This window comes from Homalodisca vitripennis, chromosome 4 (assembly GCF_021130785.1).
Source record: "Homalodisca vitripennis isolate AUS2020 chromosome 4, UT_GWSS_2.1, whole genome shotgun sequence".
Lineage (NCBI taxonomy): Eukaryota > Metazoa > Arthropoda > Insecta > Hemiptera > Cicadellidae > Homalodisca > Homalodisca vitripennis.
In genome coordinates this window covers 33595711-33617378 of record NC_060210.1, presented here as the reverse complement: position 1 = coordinate 33617378, position 21668 = coordinate 33595711, and the positions used below count along the sequence as shown (strand labels likewise).

Sequence of the window (21668 nt, the reverse complement as noted above, 5' to 3'; positions counted from 1 at the left end):
CAACTATATAAGTTGTATATAACTGACAACTTATATAGCCAGCACCAACTAAAAACAGTTTAGTTTATATAGTCTTATGAAGCTAAAAACTAATCAAGCAAAATAAGTAAACAATTTAAAAACGCCATTGCTTAATGCATTATCAGAAGAGTGACAATGATTTATGTATATAAGTATATCCACATTTTTATGACTATTAAAATAAAAAATAACAATTTAGGTGAAGAAAGCCAAATAATCTGTTATTGATTAAAAATTCCTTTTTATAAAACACGGTTTTAATTTTTAAAGTACACTTATTACATTTGGAAAGTTAAAGTGTTCACTGTTAATTTTGTCACCCATTAGGTGCCTACTAAATTCATTTAGAGTATAGCAAAGACTGTTTAGTTATTTTCTTCTAGATTGTCATAAAAATTGTATTTAAATTCTTCAAAATTATTTTATTTATTTACTAGCATTTTATGTTCAAGGAAATGTAACACAAATTTTCTATATACAGTAAATATTTATTTTATATAACTAATCAATTTTAACTATAAAACATTAGCATTCCAAACATTAAGACTTAAAATATGTTTGTACAAATTAATGTGCAAATACAAATTATAGCACTATATAAATTATTATTTACAAAATATTGCACATAGTCACTGGCCATAGTCAATTATATAAGAATAATTAATGTCAACTATTTGACAAATGTAATATTAATGATACAAAACTACATTATTAGGTGGACTATATAATGTATGTTCATATAGTAGAATGTTCAACAGTTTTTACAATAAAATAGCATTCTATACCAATTTCAAATATTAATTAACTATTATAAAACCATAACTTGCATAATCTTATTCATCAGGAACCTCACTTAAAGTTATTATCATACAATTATTTTACTATATGTGTACATAAAATGACAACATATACACAGGACACACTTTTACCTACTGTCCATAAGTGAGAATATTTTAGAAAAAATAGCCAATTATTGTTGTTCTTATTATATTTTTTAATAAAAGAATATCAATTTGTTGAGATTTCTTATGAGTTTTATTACAATAACTTAAACCAAGGTGTATAAAAATAGACAAGATTCGATATAAAATAGAATCAACATATTTTTAGAAAAATATTAACCTAAATTCGTAATTATTAAGCTATACTTAATATTAAAAATCAATTCACTGTTATTGACAGTGAAACAAAGATAAAATCACAGCTATTGCCAGTCTTTGTCTTTTAAATAATTACCCTGTTAAGTTCATATCCTAAAGTATGAAAATTTACAGTTCATTCAAAGACACAAACATTATAAAATTTTAATTAATCATGCAACTACATTGTTTCTTTTTGGTTTCTTACCACCTAAAATTTGTTGAATTTCATCTAAACTTTTTCCTTTAGTCTCAGGAACCATTAACAGGACAAACACCACTCCTATTGCACATATGACACTGAATATGCCAAATGTAACACCCATGCCCAACAGATTCTTGAAAGGAGTAAAGGTTTTTGTAACTATAAATGTATACAGCCAGTTGAGTCCAACAGCTATTCCAGTCGATGGACCTTTCACATCAGGTGCAAACAATTCCCCAGTCATCATCCAGGGGATAGGACCAAAACCCAAGGAGAATATGATGATGTAGAGGACAACACTTGAGAGTGGGATTAATGTTAAACTACTGACATCACTTCCACTCTCTTGTAGGTAGAAATAGAAGCCGAGCAATCCTTGACAGATTGCCATCACTACAGCTGAGATCAGCAGAAGAATTCTACGTCCGGCTTTGTCTACAAGGAGGGAAGAAGCATAAGTAACGATTACTTGGACTACTCCTACAATTATAGCTGAAACAGAGGGGCTCAAAGTACTTCCAGCATCCCTGAATATAGCATTAGCATAGAAAATAACAGCATTTACTCCTGAAAGTTGTTGGAAGGTCATCAAGCCCAATGCAATCAGAAGGCCTCGTAGAGCAGATTTCCTCTTGAATATATCGCTTATTGAAGCTTGGTTATCTGAAGACTTCTCGAGCTCTCTTTGGAGCTCATTCACTTCATTCTTGACATCATAGTACGGCCCTCTCAGTCTCCTCAGAGATTCCTCAGCGTCACTTCGACGATTCTTCTGCAGGAGATAGACTGGAGTTTCAGGGGCTCTGAAGAACATCAGGAGGAAGCCAATGGGGACAATGCCACACATGATGGCCAAAGTAGTGTATGATACACATGCACCAAGAACGTAAACGTACAGGATTCCAACTGTTATCATCAACTGGAAAAATGAGCCCAAAGAACCTGAAAGAAATGCAAATGTAAGTTATTATACTGTTGTAAGAGATAACAATTTTAAATCCCAAAATAATAAAACAATTCCAACTATTATACACTCATATAACTGTGAAGAAAAACAGTATTTTCCCAAAAATTTGCCATTGTACAGTGATACAAAAATGCAGTAACACTATGTTTTGCGATCTGCAACCTTATCTCTACCTCAGATGGATAACTAACATAACACATAACCACAATTTAGGTTAAAATAATCTAATCATAGCAGAGTGTTGTGGCACACATAAGTCAGAAATCAGAACAATCATGTTGTGTGTTAATTTCATGCACACTATCTCTAAAATATTTGCTTAATAAAAACAAAACAATAATTATTAAAACTGAATTAAATAATACAGATCACAAAAGGGCTGCACTAAACGACCAACCGCAATGAACTACTTTGAATAATTGGTTTATTTTAACCTAGATTGTAGTTACATGTAAGGTTAGTTATTCACCTGGGAAAGATATGAAATTGCAGATCTCGAAACGTAGTGTTACTGATTTTTTTGTATAACTGAATGATGGTAAATGTCTGGAAAAACCATGTTTCCTTCACAATCCCTCCATCGTCAAAAACAAACTTTAAACAAAGAACTCATTTAACTGTCATTATAACAGCCTTCAAGTCCTTTCTGTCGGTATACAGATTTATAATTTAATAAAAATATTATAACTAAGTAAATTACATTTTTTATTGATAATCTTTTGTAATTTTCATAACAAAATTGATAATTTATTGCAATTTGTATTAATATGTTCACTATTTATATGTTATATATGCACTGTTTATTGCCCTACAAACATCAAGATAACAATTAACTTAAACCTGGTATGCTGAATCGTTTTGGACACTTTCTCTTAGTACATAATGTTTCTAATACACAATCAGAAAAGATTTAATGGTGTTAAATTTAAACTTCTAGGATACCATTGCCTCTTACCTACCCATTGATTTCTTTAAACTAATGAGAAGAGCCAAGAGTATAATTTGTAATTTTGAAAAAGCCTGCTGCTCTAACATGTTTAAATAAACATTACCAGTGACTGTTGGCACAACAAAAGAAAGAACACTCTAATCATTTGCTTATGCACACAACCACCAAGTCACATGTTTGCTTTGGAAAAATCTTAAACATTCTCAGAAATTTTATTTAGTTACTTAGACCACCAAATTTAATAGTAACATCTATGTTCAACACTATTCATGTAAAACTTTGCTACTTAAGTGAGTATAACACTCTTCAAATAAATACTGGCTGCATCAAATGTATTGAGAATTTAAACTGAAAAAGAAAATTACGCCTAATGTGGTTAATGAGTTTAAATTCATGTTTATACTGGATCTCAAATACATGGCAACTTAGATGGGGATAGTTTATACCTATACCTACAGGTAAAGCAAGCTTTCAATTGTAGGTATAGGTATAAACTATCCCCATCTTTTGATTTTTATAATTATATAAACAACTAAGTTATAAACATTAAACGTTTTAACAATTTTAGTTTGCCCAATTAAGTGGTTTTCTCTTATTCAAATTGCCAGTTTTCATAAACTGCTTGAACTTCAATTTTAAGGTGATAGAAGGTGTGACCTTGTGATAAATATATCAGGAATTTGAATGTTGAGTTTAGCTCCAGTTCACCTTCCTCTTAGTGTAGTGTCTGAAACCTGACACTACTATCACATACTTAACTTCTGGAATATGGAGTCATATTTGTCAAATGTATTACCTCAAAATGTACTCTTTACATCATTTCGACATCGCTGCATTAAGAAGAAAGTGAAATGGAGTTAAACTCACATTGAATTATTCCTTTCCACCACAGCTACTTCTTATATCAGAAATTCTATTATACATGATTTGTGCTCTGGTGATCACAACACATTCTGTCTTTTCCTAAGTAATCTTTATTATATTTACTGTCTTTGAGATTTGACAATGATAATATATACATTGATTGACAATGTTAACAGTTACAGGTAAATCAAAAACCTAAAAGTTGACAAGGAGTGACATAGGCTGGGTTATTGTTTTTGTTACTGAACATGAATAATGAAGATATACAATCGTAATCGCTTATGTTATAGACATTCAGCAACTCACATTGCACAGGCATTCAGTAAATATTCTCAAGAAGACTTTTTTGATTGTGTAGTGCAAATGCATAAGAGCAGATTTATGGAAGCTAAACTTATGGAACAAATATACCTAGATGGACTAGGAACCATTATTCAGACTGTTAATAGATCTGAAATAGATCATCTCATATAGTTTATGGCCTTTACTCTATCCTGTGAAAAGGTACATTAAGCCCTCAGGTTGATGTTCTAAGTCATTGAGTTTTCCTACACTTCAATCTATACTTATTTACTCAGAGCATGTTCAAAGTTCAAGAGATAGTGGTAGTAAATACAGTTTCAATTACACATACGTCACTTTCCTGGAATAAGCAGATAAGATAATAATATATTATCTTTCATGTTCAATGATACATTTAAAATAAACAAATATAATTATATAATCCATTTATAATTACTGATTATTTTCATAGATTATTTTTTTAGATTATAAGTAGAATGTTTGTTTAGTTGCGTTAAAATTGTCTGTTCAAAATTATATTTTGCAAACTCATCTGTAAAAAAGTGAACTATTTCTAAAAGAACAGTAATGTTGTACCAAAATGAATTTATTATACATAAATAACAGCATTTATCCTTCAATGAATGAATATATCTGTTAAATAAGTGGTATACAAGCAAACATTTAATTATTCATACAGTTACAATACCATATCATTATAATTTTAACTGTTTGGTAAAAATAATAGACTAAAAACTGTGTATTATTTTGTGATAAATCAAAACTCATATCAGTAGACAGTTGGAGATCAGACTAATTTTTAAACAGCTAGGAGTCTGCTATATTTATCTCTACTTGACATTGAACTATCTACTGATACTGCGTTTGTTCTATCATTATTATTGGCAGAAAATACATCCAAATGGCAATATTGTGGTGATCCTAGTTTGTACCCCTTTGATTGTTCAATATATCGATAAGAGAAATAGTATCTTATAATGTAGAAGTTATCACTCATAATTCTCTCTTCTTTATCATATACAGAATAACCTTGTAGGTGTTCAGAATGCAGGTGTTCAACTACTGTTCTTCTGCACAATACCTTCATCTTCAAACTCTAACAGAACAGTGCACATAACATCAAAACAATGGTAATGGTAATGGCGAGGCACTGCATGGTTATATAAACAAAGAATGAAACTTTATTATTAATTCATTCATTGTCTTATTCATTAGAAATCAATGTGGTAATTGAGTTAATGATTTTTAGATATTTGAAACAACTCATTAATAACAATAATTAATTATTAGACTAATTTATTAATGTTACCTGATTTTACCCAAAATTTTGGATGCTTAGAGATATAAACTTCATCATATCTTTATTTTGTTTTTTGGCATCCTTAAAACTTATTGTAGGGTTGAAAATGTACAATATTTTAGATTAGAAATGTATTTAATTATTTCCACATCTCCTAAACAAGAAGTAATGCACAAAATTACAATGATAGTTAACGACAGTGATTATACTTTTTGAGTATTCTGATAGTTTAATGAAGGAGATTGTAGATCCCTCATTTCAGCACAAAATTCCCATAAATGGTAGCTTCATTACTGGTGTAGCTTTTCTTCATACCTTTAAAAGATGGCAACAATATGTTGAATTTTTAAGCCTCTTTTTGTGACAATACCGCAGTTTAATGAAAGTAACAGTGTGATGATATCCTTCAGCATCTTTACCTGTCATTGCTTTGAAGGAAAACAGTATCCAAAAGTTACCAAGATCTTAATACATAAAATCTCACCTCTGACTGAGCTCTCAGCAATTTCCCCAACGTACATGGGAGCAACAGCTGAGGAGGCTCCAGTAGCTACACCTACGATGAGTCTGGCAATGTACAGCTCCCATGCACTTGATGCCATTGTTATGAGACACCTAACAATAAATGCAAAGTTATAAATACATCAAAGTATATATACAATATACAAACTAGAAAAAAAAAAAATATATATATATATATATATATTCTAACTTCCTTGTAATAAATATTCTACAAGTATTTTATAACATTTGATAGAGAACAAAATCAAATCACATACAGCAAACTGTGTTTGAAATGAAAATCAGTTTCGAAACATGTACATTTCTAAATAAGTAATAGTTATAGTAACAGTGTAATAAAATAAATTGTATGTCTTGCCCTGTACTTTTACAGTCTTGGGTATTATCAACATCAAACTGCAATATACACCAATATATAATCCATCTAATGGAATTTCTGAATTAAGAGAGATAATTAGCACATTTTCCTATTTTATTTTCTGAAAATTAAAAATTTTCATATTGTAAATTTGAATAGCTTTTAAGTGAATATCATCTGAATTGTACTAGTATTACCCCCCTATTGCACAACACTCTATATTCAAAAAAACAGACACAAATACACGGCTGCCGCAAGTCACAGCTTTAAAATTTATAAATTTTGACACTACTAATTATTAATTGTAATCTACTTTATACTAATAATAATTAATAGGAAATTAACTTGTACACATCCAAATGTCTGTAGTTTTGGTAAAATTTCAATAGTTTTAATTTATTGGAAGAGTTACAATCTTTGTGAGTTTTGTTGTTAAACAATGAACAATAATAATAAGAAATCAAATTATTGTATAGAACTTTGAATGATCACATCACCTAGAAACCTAAAGATATGCTTGTATCAATAAATCTGTTGTTACATTTATTCAATGTTATTAAATATCATGCCATTGTTGATATTGTGAAATAACTAGTATAAAGGGTTTGAATAGTTCCTTACTCCACACCGAAAGCCATCTTCAATCAACAAATGGAATTTTAAATAGATAAGGAAGCTATAATTAAATTTTTATTAAGGGGGAAATATTAATATTACATACAAATTAGAGTACTGTTGCTCCTAATTGCTAAAAATAACAATATAGTCTGTTAGGAGAATGTTATCAACAAAAAATGTTTTGTGATAAGTGCATGACCTTTACTCTGGTCAAATATACAAACCATCATACTCAATTGCATAAAAGAAAAGATAAAAAGTTGGTAAATGTTGGTTTTCCCAGCTTCTAGAAACATGAGTTACAGAAAATGTACAAGGCTACAAATAAGAACAATTGTTATCAATGAATATGGTGTCCTGTTCTAATGCGCTTAGATATAACCATTTCTTTACTTGTAAAATGATCTATAAGTAATGATAAATCCCCAAATGCAACCTGAAATAAAATTTATGTGACTATAATATGTTTAATCAGTAAAGCAAAATATTCTTTCACAAGTAACTTGTTTACTGATTGGTTTTTGAAGAACCTTAAAGTCCAACATTCAGAATGCTTGTTTGTATAAAATTAGTTATACTTTCATATTTAGTTTTTGTTATTACTTTAGTGTGAAACTCTGTAGAGTTAGTTACCCAAACATAGGACAACTCCTAGGTTAAGTGTAAATGGTCACTTTTATTAACTGTTAATTGTTCCTTTTATGTGGTACACTCATTCTATCTCTTATTTTGTCTTTGGTAAACAGCACAGAGTAAAGAATTAGGGTAAAATAAAAAATGGGAGAAATTTAACAAAATATCTTATTCGTAATTTTACAATAAACACAAAAGTATTATTAAAAATGACTAGATATTCTGTAATTCACATTTAAGTTTCACACTTCATAAAATGCTTTAATATACATACAAACAAATAAACAAGATTAGGTACTGATTGTGAATGTTCATTTAAATTTACTTAAGCACTGAGGAGACAGTTCAAAAACTGTATGTTTATGGACTTAAACTCTTAAAAAAAACAAAAAACAAAAATTCTCTGGCCTCAAGAATCTATCTGGTTGTGGCATTCTCCATTGGATCACCTCATCCCATACATACTTGGATGAGTTAACATACATGATAACACTCTATCCTATATGTGATGGATAAAAATTGTTTATCTATTTAGTTGTTTATGTGTGAGCTTTACACATAAATGATTTTATAGTTAAACAGTACACTCGTATACACACAGTGTCTTGAAATATTGGTCTTTCTGTAGTGATTCCTTTGTTAAGTAAACAAGTAAAAACAAGTATTGCAAATCAATTCAAATAACATAATGTCTATTTATTGTGAGTCATTAGACCATGTAAAAGTATTAAAACAAACACACTACAAGAGAACCACCTAGATTCCAGCTAGCTAAATATCAAATCACAGATTCTCTTTTCTAGCTAAATTTGAATGAAATAAAATATTACCAGCTGATGATAAAGGGGATGGCCAGCGAGATGCAGACAAGTTTGCGGCCAAAGAGATTGCAGAAGTAGCCAGCAGGCAGCGCCCCTACCAGGGCTCCTACTGGCATGAGTGCACCGACCCATGAGCCTTGCTCCTCAGTGATAGAGATGGTGTCTGGGTCTCGCGTGGCGTTACCCACAGCTACGATCACCTCCAGAGCGGGACCAGTCCAAGCTAGCGCAGTACCCGCACAGAACGCACTCATGGTGGCTGCCAAACGTAACGGTAAAGTATATAACTCATTGAAAGAGTTCATGATGTCTAGGATTAAGAATTAAGTTTGTTGATTTCAATTAAGACTTCTCAAAGTAAGCGATTGGTTCAGATTGTCGACTTTATTATCACTAGGCCAGAAAATGTAGTCACAAAGGTTTTATTATCTGAACTAGTATCTTTTATACTAAACAAAAAAATGACAATAGCTTTTCAATCGCATAAGGTTTTTTGTGACACTCAAATGGTTTTATTCAATTTTGTACCAATTTACAGCAATTTCTATCTAGATTTGGTGCATTAAAAGGTGGCTGCAGAGGATTCTCTTCAATAACTTCTCAATAACAATTCTCTTCTTGCTTTTAAGGATCCAGCAATAGTTAGCCAGCATTCTTAAAATCCATTTCCAAAACTAAAATATCCTGATGAAAATGTTCTCCCTATTTGTTACTCATATCTCTTACATTCTGTGAGAAAAACACAAGTGGGAATGAAAGAAACGATTTATGAGAGGCAAGTTGAAGTTAAAGTCACTATATGTTGTCAGCAGGTTGTTCACACATTCTTCATAATAGTTGGTTGGCTTTATGGTTTCCTAGCATTTTTTTAACTAACTTTTTCAAACAGATCCAGACTGTTTACTAAATCTTTAAACTTTATCTCTAAATTATCATCATTAATCAGCTGCCTTGTCTGTTGACCTATAACAATGCCTTATTTTATCTTAGCATTATTTAGTTTGGAAAGCAAATCATCAAAATCCTCTAGCCTATTCCTAAAGCAACATACGAGTCGTTTGGTACTCTTATCAAGTAAGTTCCAACCCTTAAGGCATGATCCCAAAAGTTCTACTTTTTCCTAATAAGTTTAAATCACGAACCAGGTTATTAAGATCCCCTCAAGTTCATAAACAAGGCACAGTTATAAGGCAATTAGTTGGCATAGGGTATGGAATGATGGCTTTGTATGAATGCTGATGGCTAAATGTCTGTTAATTTCCTTCCAATGTGTATTTGATTTATTTATTTTTAATTTTTTTAAAGAACCTTTTTTCCTTTTATTATTTCATATAAATATAGATTATTATTTTTTAATGTAAAACAGTAATGTAGACTCTACTGTGGCTCTGTTTTACACTAAAAGTATCACTTATAAATTTATGGTTAGTCGTAAGAGAGGACTTAGTAGTCCTAACCTCGCCAATTGAATATATTGTTTTTTTTTTATTCAATATTTAATTTAATTTTACAGTTAATAGCTCGAAACTAGGATCTTATATATCTTCAATTTCTTCTTACTTTGTGTCAGAACATGTAAATGCTTTTCCTAATTTCTCCTGACAGTAAACAAAAATGGCATAAGGTGGGAACCCTTTAGCCCGTCCAGTCAAACAGCCTAGAGCATGTAACACAAAAATATGTGGTGCCAACTTTTTATTCTAGTTTCCCACTTTAAAGCCAAAAAAGTTCATTACATTGTTCTATTAAAGAAGTAACATTTCTTCTTTGTAACTGTCAACTCACCACACACTTATATACCACAAAACATATCAGGATGTTTAAGCATTTACGTGCCATTGTAAATATGCACACAATACCACGTAAGATCACCCTCACAAGAATAAAGTGATCAGTTTAGAAGATAACAGAGCACTGAGTACGCTATGTGACCTTGTATGTGAGTTGACAGGTAAACTGGTTACTGCCCCCCCCCCCCTCATTGTTTCTTCATTTAACCAAGTGAATAAATTTTGGATGTAATGTTTTTCAAATACAAACTATTGATTGAATAAAAGTTATAGCAATATTATTAGATATTAAAAAATCCCTTGCTTGATATGAAAATTATGATTTTATTTTTGTATTCTACTCAAAAAATGATAAGACGTTGACAAAATAATAAATGGGACAAAACATGTATTTTAGACTGTACCTAATCGAGGGCACCATGCACACTATTCCTTTTCTATACAAAAAATTAGGTAATATTCTCACTCTTTAAGATAAGTGACAATGTAGTTATTTAGAGATCAAAGTCCATGCCACAAATGAAGGATCACTTATGACTATGTAAGGTCAAAGTTAATTTTTGTTGTTTGATTAAAATTACTTTGATACCTGATATTTTCCTTCATTGCTTAAACTCCAATTAAAATTTAATGGTTTTGTTTGTAAAATAATATTCATAATTAAATAAATTATATTAGGAAGATTTTGGATTGTTGCTTGTGTTATTCATGGATTTGCTATTGTTATTTTAACTAGATTTTCTAGTTTAGTCTCATTACAAAGGGTGTTGTTAAAGGTTGTTGTGAAGATTTTTACTACAATTTTCCAATTACTATAAATAAAGAACAGAGTAAGAGTACCCCATAATAGGCTATTATTCAAACAAAGATGTTTTTAACCAATTTTGTAGTGTTCACTTTATTTACTATTCAAGTTAAGCCAAGAATGAACAACTTTGTCTTTATGTAAAATACTTTTTATATCTACAGTTTCAGTATTATTTATGATTTCAACTTTTTTGAAAGTTGACAACATGTAATAATTTTTCCATGCATTTTTATGTTCTATCATTTGTTTACATATGAGAGAATTTTGAAACATTAATAAATTATAATTATCATTTATGATTTTAATAATTATCATTAGAAGACACACTAATGGCTTAGTTCTGCCTACAGCTAAATAATGTAAGAATTAAAAATACTTATTTAAAAAAAATAGAGAATATTGGATTTTCACATGTTAAAAATAAATATTTACAAATTGCCACCACTCAAACCTTTTACTTCGTAAATGAATTTCTAAATTCAGAGGTAAATGTTATAAATGTCAATGTATACTTTATACTGACATGTACAATGTTTAAATCACCTGATGTAAAATGTACTGCATTTTATACATCATTCGTGACAAACTTTGTAAATTCTTTAAACAAAATGACAGTAAAATGATTTTGATTACTTAAGATATTACAGTAGTTAGAATAAAATGTTCATACAGTTTTGTCATATGCATGTGTGTGTGTGTGTGTGTGTGTGTGCGCGCACGCGCGTGCGTGCGTGCATGTGTGTGCGTGTGTGTATGTGTAAAAGGAATTTTGTTTATTTTTTGGTATAAAATTTGAACAGTAAATATTCATAAGGATATAAAAGTATATATACCTGCAATGGTGAAGAAATACTGGGGACCCTTCATGCCCTCCTGTGCAGGCCTGGGACCATTGTTAAGCATAGGCTGCATAGTCTGACCCTCTGACTCGGCCATGGCTGTACAATACACAACACAAAATTTACACAAACTACACACCTTGTCTCTCACACACAGTTATACACAAAATCAATCACTGCTGTTATCTCACACAATCCTAGCTATCACTGCTCAGTTCTCCAGATATGTCACTTGTATTTATCCCTCCTGATAATGAATCTTTATCAAGACTGAAGTGGTCATGATTGTCTAGTTTGTTATGAGTGTGTTTTTCAATATATCTCACCACACAACCAGGTTGTGGTGAAACAAGTGGATAATTACACTACAATAGATGAACCAATTCACTTTATACCCATATAATTCTCCAGCTACCTTTTGGTTTTATTGTACTCACATATGCATTTTAAAACATATGTGAGTACAATAATGTGCATTTTTAAACACAACTTATTGTGTTTCAAACCTAGATCTTATTTTTATATACTTTATTATTATTTCTTAATAGAACAATACAAACCTGTAATAATGCCAAATAGTTTAATAATCTTTAAAAAATTATAACATCATTTAACAATGCACCTAAAGTACATCATGGGTTAAGAATATGTTTACATTAATAATCTGGGAATAGACCACTATTGATTGCATCATGATATGCAAATAATCTGAACTAGGTGGTCTGCTGTGATGAAACAACTTTACTCTTGCAATGCTTTGTTTGGAAATGAGTTTTGAAAATATCTTTTTCAGTATACAACAGTAGGAAGTAGATAGATTAACATCATTATTCCCATCACCATGTGAGTCATTGGGTCACACGCCAATTTTGTTTACAAACCCTCTACGCTTGGCTTTGTTGCAGTTTGCTCAACGAAATCTGAAGAAAAGTACTGTTGGATAAAATATAAACATACAGTAAATTTTAGGAACTTTTTTCTTTCACTGCATAGCTCTACTTAAAATAGGGCACTTAGAAAAATTGTATTCCTGAACAGAAAATATGAAATTAGTACTTGAATGATACATGGATTCTAAATAAAGAGAAGCATGGCCATCTAAACCTTACATAACAAACACAATGATTAACCACTTTATTGAGTTTATTGAGTAGGCTTAATACAAGATCTTCAAGATCTGAATTGGTGTCAAACAGTATAGGATATGAAGCATTTGAATAATTTGTCAGAGGACACTAAGCAGTGGATACTAAGTGGTCAATGTTCACGTTCTCTCCAGGTCAAGAATTCTTCAAGGCTGTAGAACGATCTCCCTAGCAGCCAGGCAGTTAGCTTCTTCTTGAGCAGGTTACGGCTGATACTCTTGAGTGCTTCTGGTAGGCGGTTAAAGAATTTTGCTCCAGCATAGGTTGGCTTCTTCTTGTAGCGTGCTGTCTTGTGTGGAGGTAATGCATAGTTTGCAGCATTTCTGGTATGATAGGCATGTCTGTCTTGGTGACTAGGCAGGTCTTGTGTAGAGGCATACATTATTGTCTCCAGGATGTAGAATGAGGGTGCAGTGAGGATCCCTAGGTCTTTAAAAGATTGTCTACAGCTGTATCTTGTGCCCAGGCCAGATATTGCTCTTACAGCTTTCTTTTGCAGGATCAGTACGCGCTGCATATTTCTTGCTGTTGAGCCTCCCCATAACACAATGCCATACCGCAGGTGCGACTCAAACAGTGCATGATATGAGGTTTTGCTGGCTGCTTGAGTGCTTATTGTCTTGATCCTCTTTATAACGTAGATAGCTGAGCTAAGTTTTTTACAGAGCTTGTTTACCTGCCCCTCCCAGGACAGCTTTTCATCTATCACGATCCCTAAGTGATTTACTTCGTTGGTTGCTGTAATACTGGGGAGCTCTGAAATTTTCTCTCTATTTATTCCCAGAGCTATCTGCTTTGTCTTAGATTCGTTAAGAACGAGGTCATGTACAGAAGAGTACTCAGCTGCTACTCAGCAGCCACACTCTAATTATCATATATAATTAATAAAGTTTATAGTATACCTTTATTAGTAATATATTTGCTCTAATTTATACCTAAAACTGCTTCAGAAAGGTAAGGTTATATGCTTTAAAAAAAGATGGAAAAAAAGCTTTAATTTAATATTTATAATTTTTTTAAATCATGCACTCGGTTTGTGACTACAAAATTGCAGTGCACTTTTCATACGACACTTGACTACTCTAGTGTTTCAAGATGGTTAGAAGTGCCTGTGAGAACGGCTCCACTGAACATCGCCGGAAGATTTTCTTACTGCGTGATACAAGCAGATCAATCACTGATAATGTGACAAGGTTACAATCAAATACAATTGGTCAATATTGTTAACCTATAGGCATAAAAATTGAGGATTTAAATTCTGTTCACGTGTGATCAGCATGGTTTAACGATGATGTATGATTGTCGAGTATGATAATCTCAAATTTAGGTTAAACAACATTATGCAATTTTTATGAAAAGATAAAGGATGACCTAGTTAAGAGTAATTCTTACTGGTTGATTGTTAGTTAATAGAAAAATATGTTATGCTTGTACATTCAATTGATAGTTAAGATATAATCTAGACACAATACAATACTTAAAACCAGTATGAGTGTAATTTAGAATCTACGTTTTCTAAGTCTGGAATTAGAAAACCCAGTCCTAATATTGAAGCTATTTTTAAATAGAATTGTATAAGGCCAACAGCTTATATCTTTAACCCATTAACTGGATTTGATTACCATTGATACAAGAGTAAATCTTCATCCAAAATGTTAATAAATTCTCATACATAAATATGAGCAATTGTTATAATTTCTTAATGTTAATGGCTTAGTTCTCAGAGTATGAAATTTGCTCTACTCCCAGGCTCTAGAATACATCTTTAATGGTTTTTTAATAGATTGTGCATATATTTTGTTTGTGGACATTTTGCATTTTTCAAACACTTGTCTTCAACAATAACTTTATTCTTTCTTCCTGAACAATCATCCATGTCCTGAACAAATGGATGAGTTCTTTACTTCACATTAAAAAAATATCAATATTTTATTCAATTTACAAAGAAAATCACTTTAATATGTTCCCAAAAAAGAAAGTTTATCAGATTGCTTACAAAATTACCTAAAGTTTTCACCCCTCAAGAAGTTATACAACATTTTTCATTTTGTGCTCTAACGACCAATAGTTTAACTTTTTTGAATGACCTTGATATATTTAAATTGAGCATTATCATGTTAATTATTTCACTGTTATGTTTTCAAATACTGTGATTGTTAAAAAAATCATATTTTACATTTACACAAATTACATGCTTTTTTAACTATCTAAGGAAAATTATTGAAAAAAGGAATTATTTGAAAATAATCACAAAGAATTATAACCTGAAATTGAATTGGTTGGTTTGCTTAATAAACATGTCAGTAATTTAGGTATGTAATCAATTTTAGTTCATCTTATTAATATTACATTTATAAAACACAAAGTAAGATAATGCTACAATAATTTTATACTTGACTTTTTACCTGAAATAAAATTCAGCATAATTAAGAGATTTATGCACAAATTAATGTAAACTCTGTAGAATTGTAATTGCCAATTCACAATAAAATATTACTTGTTTCTTATTTTCCAGATTCAGAAAGATAAAACTAATTTATTAAACTCTTCAAATGCTCTTCAAATCACTCCATCCCACGTGGAGTGTGATAGACTTCAATAACACAATTTTTTAGGAATAACTGGCTAAAGAATTAGGTCCCATAATCAATAATTGCTTATATATTAATAAGTAGAATGTCTGTCCTATTGTGGCTTCAAAATTGTGCGGTGATTACCAAAATTATTCAATTTTAAAAAATATGTTAAATATAAAATGAATGTACATACCTTTGGTGGGTCTGGGACAGTTATGTTGTCAGCTCTCTTGTGAACTGACACCATCCACTGCACTCTTTGAACTTGAACACCATTATCACCATAGATAACCCGACATCTGTCTTTTGTTCAATCAAAAGCAGATATCATTTAAAAAGTCAACCTTAGGGCAAACTACTCTCCCCTAATACTTCAGTTTTTACCCACTGATAAAATGAGTGCAGATATTATCGTGTCTGAAAATAACTATCACATGACCAATTACTTGTCAGCATGTATTCTTCACTCGTTATACATTTAGCTTAAATATTTTTAGTTACTTTTTTATATTTTTAGTTAAAAATTATCACGTGATTGTGTACTTTAGTTAATCGGTGTATGCGAACTGGTTTATCATGGATACAAATATATTTCAAGCTTGGGTGAATTTTCATCTAAATTCTATGTATATATTTTGACAATACCCATGTGTACGAGGTGTGATCAAAAAGTTCCAGGACTGAATTTTTATACATTTATTCATACAACATACAGGTTATTCGAATTTGTCTCCTTCAAAGTACTCCCCTTGGGAAGCTACACACTTTTCCCACCGGTGTTTCCACTGATCAAAGGCCCCAGAAAACTGTTCTTTTGTAAAGGTGTTTAGCAGCTCCGTCGTTTTTTCTTTAATTTCGTCAACTGCTTGAAATCTTCGTCCTTTCAGGGGTCTCTTGAGCTTCGGGAAGAGAAAAAAAGTCTGCTGGAGCCAGGTCAGGTGAGTAGGGGGGCTGAGGAATGACAGTCATTGCGTTTTTTACACAAAAGTCACGGATAAATAATGCAGAGTGAACAGGAGCATTGTCATGGTGAAGGACCCAATTACCACTTTGCCACAGCTCAGGTCTCTTTCTTCTCACAGCATTACGCAATTTTCTGAGGGTTTCAAGACAAAGAAAACGATTAATTGTTTGACCTTGTGGAAGGAATTCATAGTAGACGACACCTTTACAGTCAAAGAAAACCGTAAGCATGACCTTCACATTTGATTTGACTTGACATGCTTTCTTGGGTCTTGGAGAGCCTTTTGATGTCCATTGTGATGATTGGGCTTTTGTTTCCACATCGTAACCAAAAACCCATGTCTCGTCTCCTGTAATGACATGATCCAAGAAGCTTTCGTCGTCATTTGCCTTTTGAAAAAGTTCCTCAGAAACATGAAAAACGTTTTTGGTCTTCAGTTTTGGCACACACTTTGCTGCAACACGACGCATTTGAAGTTTTTCAGTTAAAATTTCCTGACATGACCCAAATGAAATGTTACACTCTTCTGCCATTTCACGGATTGTTAATCGACGGTCTGATCGTATGAGAGCGTTCACTTTAGCAACATTGTCATCATTGATTTGACGTTGAAGGGCGTCCGGAACAAGCATCGTCGTCTGTGGATGTTCGGCCATCTTTAAACCTCTTGAACCACTGATGGCAGCATGATCAGCTTAGACATTCTTCACCAAAAGCCTCTTGTAACATCAAAAAGGTTTCAGAAAACATTTTGTTCAGTTTCATACAAAACTTTACACAAACACATTGCTCTTCTTTCACATTCATTTTTATTAAACAAAAAAATAGCCAAACTCTATAAAACTAATCTCAAACAAATTGTGCTAATGTTACTTTCAGTGATGTTATGATTGATCTGCAAACACAGCTGTGTTACTGTTGAGTCAGGGAATACAATGCTGCCAACCGCATCTCTGTGAGACATTGCATTCCCATAGTATATAAAAAGTCCTGGAACTTTTTGATCACACCTCGTATGTATGCATCAAATCTGAAATTAATAACCACTGCACATTAAAAATCACCAAATGTTTTGTCATTAAACTAATCCTCTGGTAGTGCATGCTGTTAAACAACAGTGTTAATGCAGTGTCTGAAATCTGATGCTGTTACAGACTTGACTCCTGAAATCCTGGGTCATACCCGTCTAAAGAGATAAAAAGTACTGGAGCAATCTCAACATTTTCATCAATCCTTTCCATCATAACAATGTTGTGTGAACAGGTGTTAGTTTTGGTCTGAAATTGCCACTGGTACTGTTGGGGTTAAAAAATGTAAGTTTTTCTAAACATTTTTAAAATATGGTACATTATTAATAAATATATCCAAATCAAATATGAGCAATTTTTTATCGCTAGAATATCCTCTTGACCACTTCTAAATTTCTACTGTTCAATGCTTCTGCCAAAGACAAATCCAAAACTCAGATCGAGACGTCAGAACCAGAGGGTTCCATCTGCAATTTTTTGATTTTTTTCATTTTATTGTATTAATGTGTACATTAAAGCCTTTTTGTACTAAATATTAACACAATCTTTGTGTAATTATGAACAGTTAATATTTTACAAGCAGGGAAATTTAGTTCCATCTGCATAAGTTGGCAAACTTGAGAACCAGACAGTTCTATCTGCATCAGCTGGGAATAGTATTGTTTCACTGCTGGTAAGGTTATGTTGTCGTGTTAATGTGTTAAAAGTAATTTCATTGTGTGTTTGTAAACATATTAAAATGGATGGTGATATCATAAATAAATGGATTGATGACAGTTTAAATGATAGTTTGTCAATAGAAAACATCAATAGTGATGATGAATATATACCTTCACCTGACGACAGTAACAGCGAAGAGGATTGTATTCTTTCACCAAACCCAAAACGACGAAGACTTTGTAAAAGGTATGAATATATATATTTGTTTATTTTAGATTTGTTTAGATTATATCTGTGGTCATTTTAATATCAAATATAGGTAGCTTTGCAGTAATTGACTATTTTTGACGGATTTTATAGTCAACCCTTGCAAAATCGCTTTAAAAATCTATGACATTCGGGCGCATTTCAACTGCCAGTTAGTGGGTTAACTGTTATATTTTAACAATGATTTGACGGTTATAAACAAAAGTTAGTCATCATAAAATATTCAATGTTACTTAACTTGAAGTTTTTAACCATGGCGTAGGCCTAGTATGTCTCCATCTTGCAGAGAATAACTAAAAACTACTGTAAACTTATTATGTAAACATGATGTTTTTATGCTTTGGGCCTTTTAAAAAAGCTTTATCGTTGACTTTTGGCTTTATGTTCTAACATCGTTTGTTTATTTTCAGGTTGTTTGATTGCAGACGACACGGATAAAACTTCCAGTGAAGCCCAAACGAACAATACCGATCCAGCTCTGGAAAATGAAGGAAGCTATAGTTCTGTTTGTGATGTTAGCCCAACAGTGAACCAAAGTGGAAAAATAAATCGATCTCTAGTTCCTTACAGTGAAACAGAATCAGAAAAAGACTCCACTTCTGATGAACTAACGCCGATGAAGGAAAAGAAAAAAACTAGAAAAAGACAGCGGAATCCGAAGGAATTGGAAGAAAAATGTTAGGAAGGAGAGGCGACAAACGGGTAGATCATACACCAGCTCATGTGGTAAGATTGTTCCTCAAAGAGAACCTTCAACACTTAGACTGCAAAATGTAAATTTAAATGTAGTAATAAAGTAAGCAAAGATGAGCGTGAAGCTGTTATGCTGAGCTATTATAAAATAGACCAAAATGAAAAATATCATTTCATACTAAGAAATACAGAGTGCAAAATGTCAGTAAGAACAAAGGTGAAAAATAATCCCCAGAAAAAGAATTCCTTTTCATATTTTTTACATATAAACAACGAAAAGATTAGAGTTTGTAAACAGTTTTTTCTCCAAACTATTTTAGTGAGTCAGAAGACCATTTACAATGTTCACAATAATAATAAGGACAAATCAAGTGAAGTACCGAAATCGGACGAAAGAGGAAAAAAAACTAAAGACAGGACGCAAAAAGCTGATAAAGATATTCTTAGGAAACATATTGAATCTTTTGCAAAAGTCGAGTCCCATTACTGCAGGGCAAAAACAGCAAAAGAATATCTTAGCCCTGACTTAAATATCAGTAGAATGTTTGACATGTACCTTGAACATTGCAAGGAACTTAAGGTGAAACCTCTATCCATATCAATGTATAGATCTATTTTCAATAATGAATATAATTTGGATTTTTTGCTACCCAAGTCCGACAGATGTGACTTGTGCGAAGAATACTCTATGTCCCTAAAAGAAAATCGAATGACAGAAGAGCTTGCTGCCAAATATGATGATTCATATGTTCAATAAAACATTTATGAGAAATGAAAGAAAAAAAAGACCGAGAGAGTAATGAAGTCGTTGTATGTTTTTGACTTACAAAATGTTATAGCGCTACCTAGGGCTAACGTAAGCTGTTTTTTTTACAAAAGAAAGTTGAACGTATACAACTTAACTGCACATTGCTCAAAAGACAAAAAAGGCTATTGCGCATTTTGGCATGAAGCGCTTTGTGGTCGTTCTGGGAAATGATATTGCCAGTGCAGTGGTAAAAATAATGGAAAAAATAAGTTCAGCGTTTCCAGATGTTAAAGATTATATTTTGTGGAGTGACAGTTGTGTTCCCCAAAACAGAAACTCTGTCATTTCATATGCCATTTTCTTTATTTATGGCAAAAAATAAACACATTGAACGAGTAACAATGAAATATTCTACTCCAGGCCATTCATGCATACAGGAAGTAGATAATGTGCATTCCAACATTGAAAAGGCACTCAAAGTAACTGAGGTTTGGTCCCCTGTTTTCTCTTTTAAGAGTAATCATCGCATCTAATAAAAAGTCACCTTATTCAGTAATCCAAATGTTGACAAATGACTTCTTCGACTTCCAAGCACAAAGCAAGAACCTTGCGTATCAAGATTGCCCTTATACTAAAGTGTGCCAACTTCAATTTTGCCAATCTAATTTACTATCAGTAAAGTTTAAAACCAGCCATGATCCTTTGGAACCTTGGAACTGCATTAACTTGGTGAAAAAAAATAAGTCGAACAGATCTACAGGACGAGCAACAACTACTCTGCCGAGAATTCTCTGGGGAGCAAACGTAGTGCGAGACAGGAAGAAATTAACCTTCAGACAAGATTAAAGACATAAAATCTATGATGAAAATGGATGCCTACAGTTGATGTAGACTATTTAAATACAGTTTTGAATTAAGGACCTTTTGGACTTTAAATATTGATTTGTACTCAGGGACAAAAGGTTCCATCTGCACGTTTTGTTTTGTTTAAAAAATGCCTAAAAAATTGTATTTTACTAATATTTCAATAAACTGGGGTTTTTGTAAACACTAACAAACTGTTGATTATTTATAACCTAGAATTTCTTTCAGTACAATATAAAGTTGCCCTGCAGAAGGTCTTAAACTTTAAAACGCTCTACTGTAAAAATTTGTTAAAATGCAGATAGAACCCTCTGGTTCTGACGTCTCGAGATGTTTCACTGAGGTTGATAACTAGGTCACATAAGAGAATTTGCTACACAAAACATGTAGTGGCTGATCTTGCCAACTGTACTTTGTAGATTTGGCCATCAGATAGCACTGTGACCCATTTCTGTGGGTTTTGCTATCCTACAGTTGACTCCTTATGTTATATATTTATCATATCCAATTATGATTTTGAATTGATTGTACAAGTTTACGACTTCCTGCACAAGTAATTTGAAATACAGCATAAACAAAAAACTTA

General features: G+C 31.9%; 1 protein-coding gene across 2 annotated transcripts; it reads right to left on the bottom strand.

Moving 5' to 3' along the window:
• Positions 1-240: 240 nt before the first annotated feature.
• LOC124359141 (facilitated trehalose transporter Tret1-like) lies at positions 241-16200 on the bottom strand. 2 transcript variants are annotated; one of them, XM_046811631.1, is made up of 5 exons: positions 16052-16200; positions 12132-12236; positions 8710-8959; positions 6233-6363; positions 241-2307 (listed from the first exon to the last, which is right to left on the bottom strand). In XM_046811631.1, exons 2-5 carry the CDS (start codon positions 12232-12234, stop codon positions 1334-1336), a joined length of 1458 nt encoding a protein of 485 aa, XP_046667587.1. In that variant the 5' UTR covers positions 12235-12236; positions 16052-16200; the 3' UTR covers positions 241-1333. The 2 variants fall into 2 exon arrangements, with proteins under 2 accessions (XP_046667587.1, XP_046667588.1); XM_046811632.1 differs by lacking the exon at positions 16052-16200 and having other exon boundaries at positions 12132-12355.
• Positions 16201-21668: the final 5468 nt, after the last annotated feature.

What these genes read in the sequence shown, in the direction of transcription:
- LOC124359141 (XM_046811631.1), bottom strand. Translation starts at nt 12,234, where the DNA reads ATGGCCGAGTCAGAGGGTCAGACTATGCAGCCTATGCTTAACAATGGT. An exon ending in ATCCCCTTTATCATCAGCTG is followed by an intron (nt 6,364 to 8,709) that starts GTAATATTTTAT and finishes ATTTATTGTTAG; the next exon opens with GTGTCTCATAACAATGGCAT. An exon ending in TGCTGAGAGCTCAGTCAGAG is followed by an intron (nt 2,308 to 6,232) that starts GTGAGATTTTAT and finishes CATTTCTTTCAG; the next exon opens with GTTCTTTGGGCTCATTTTTC.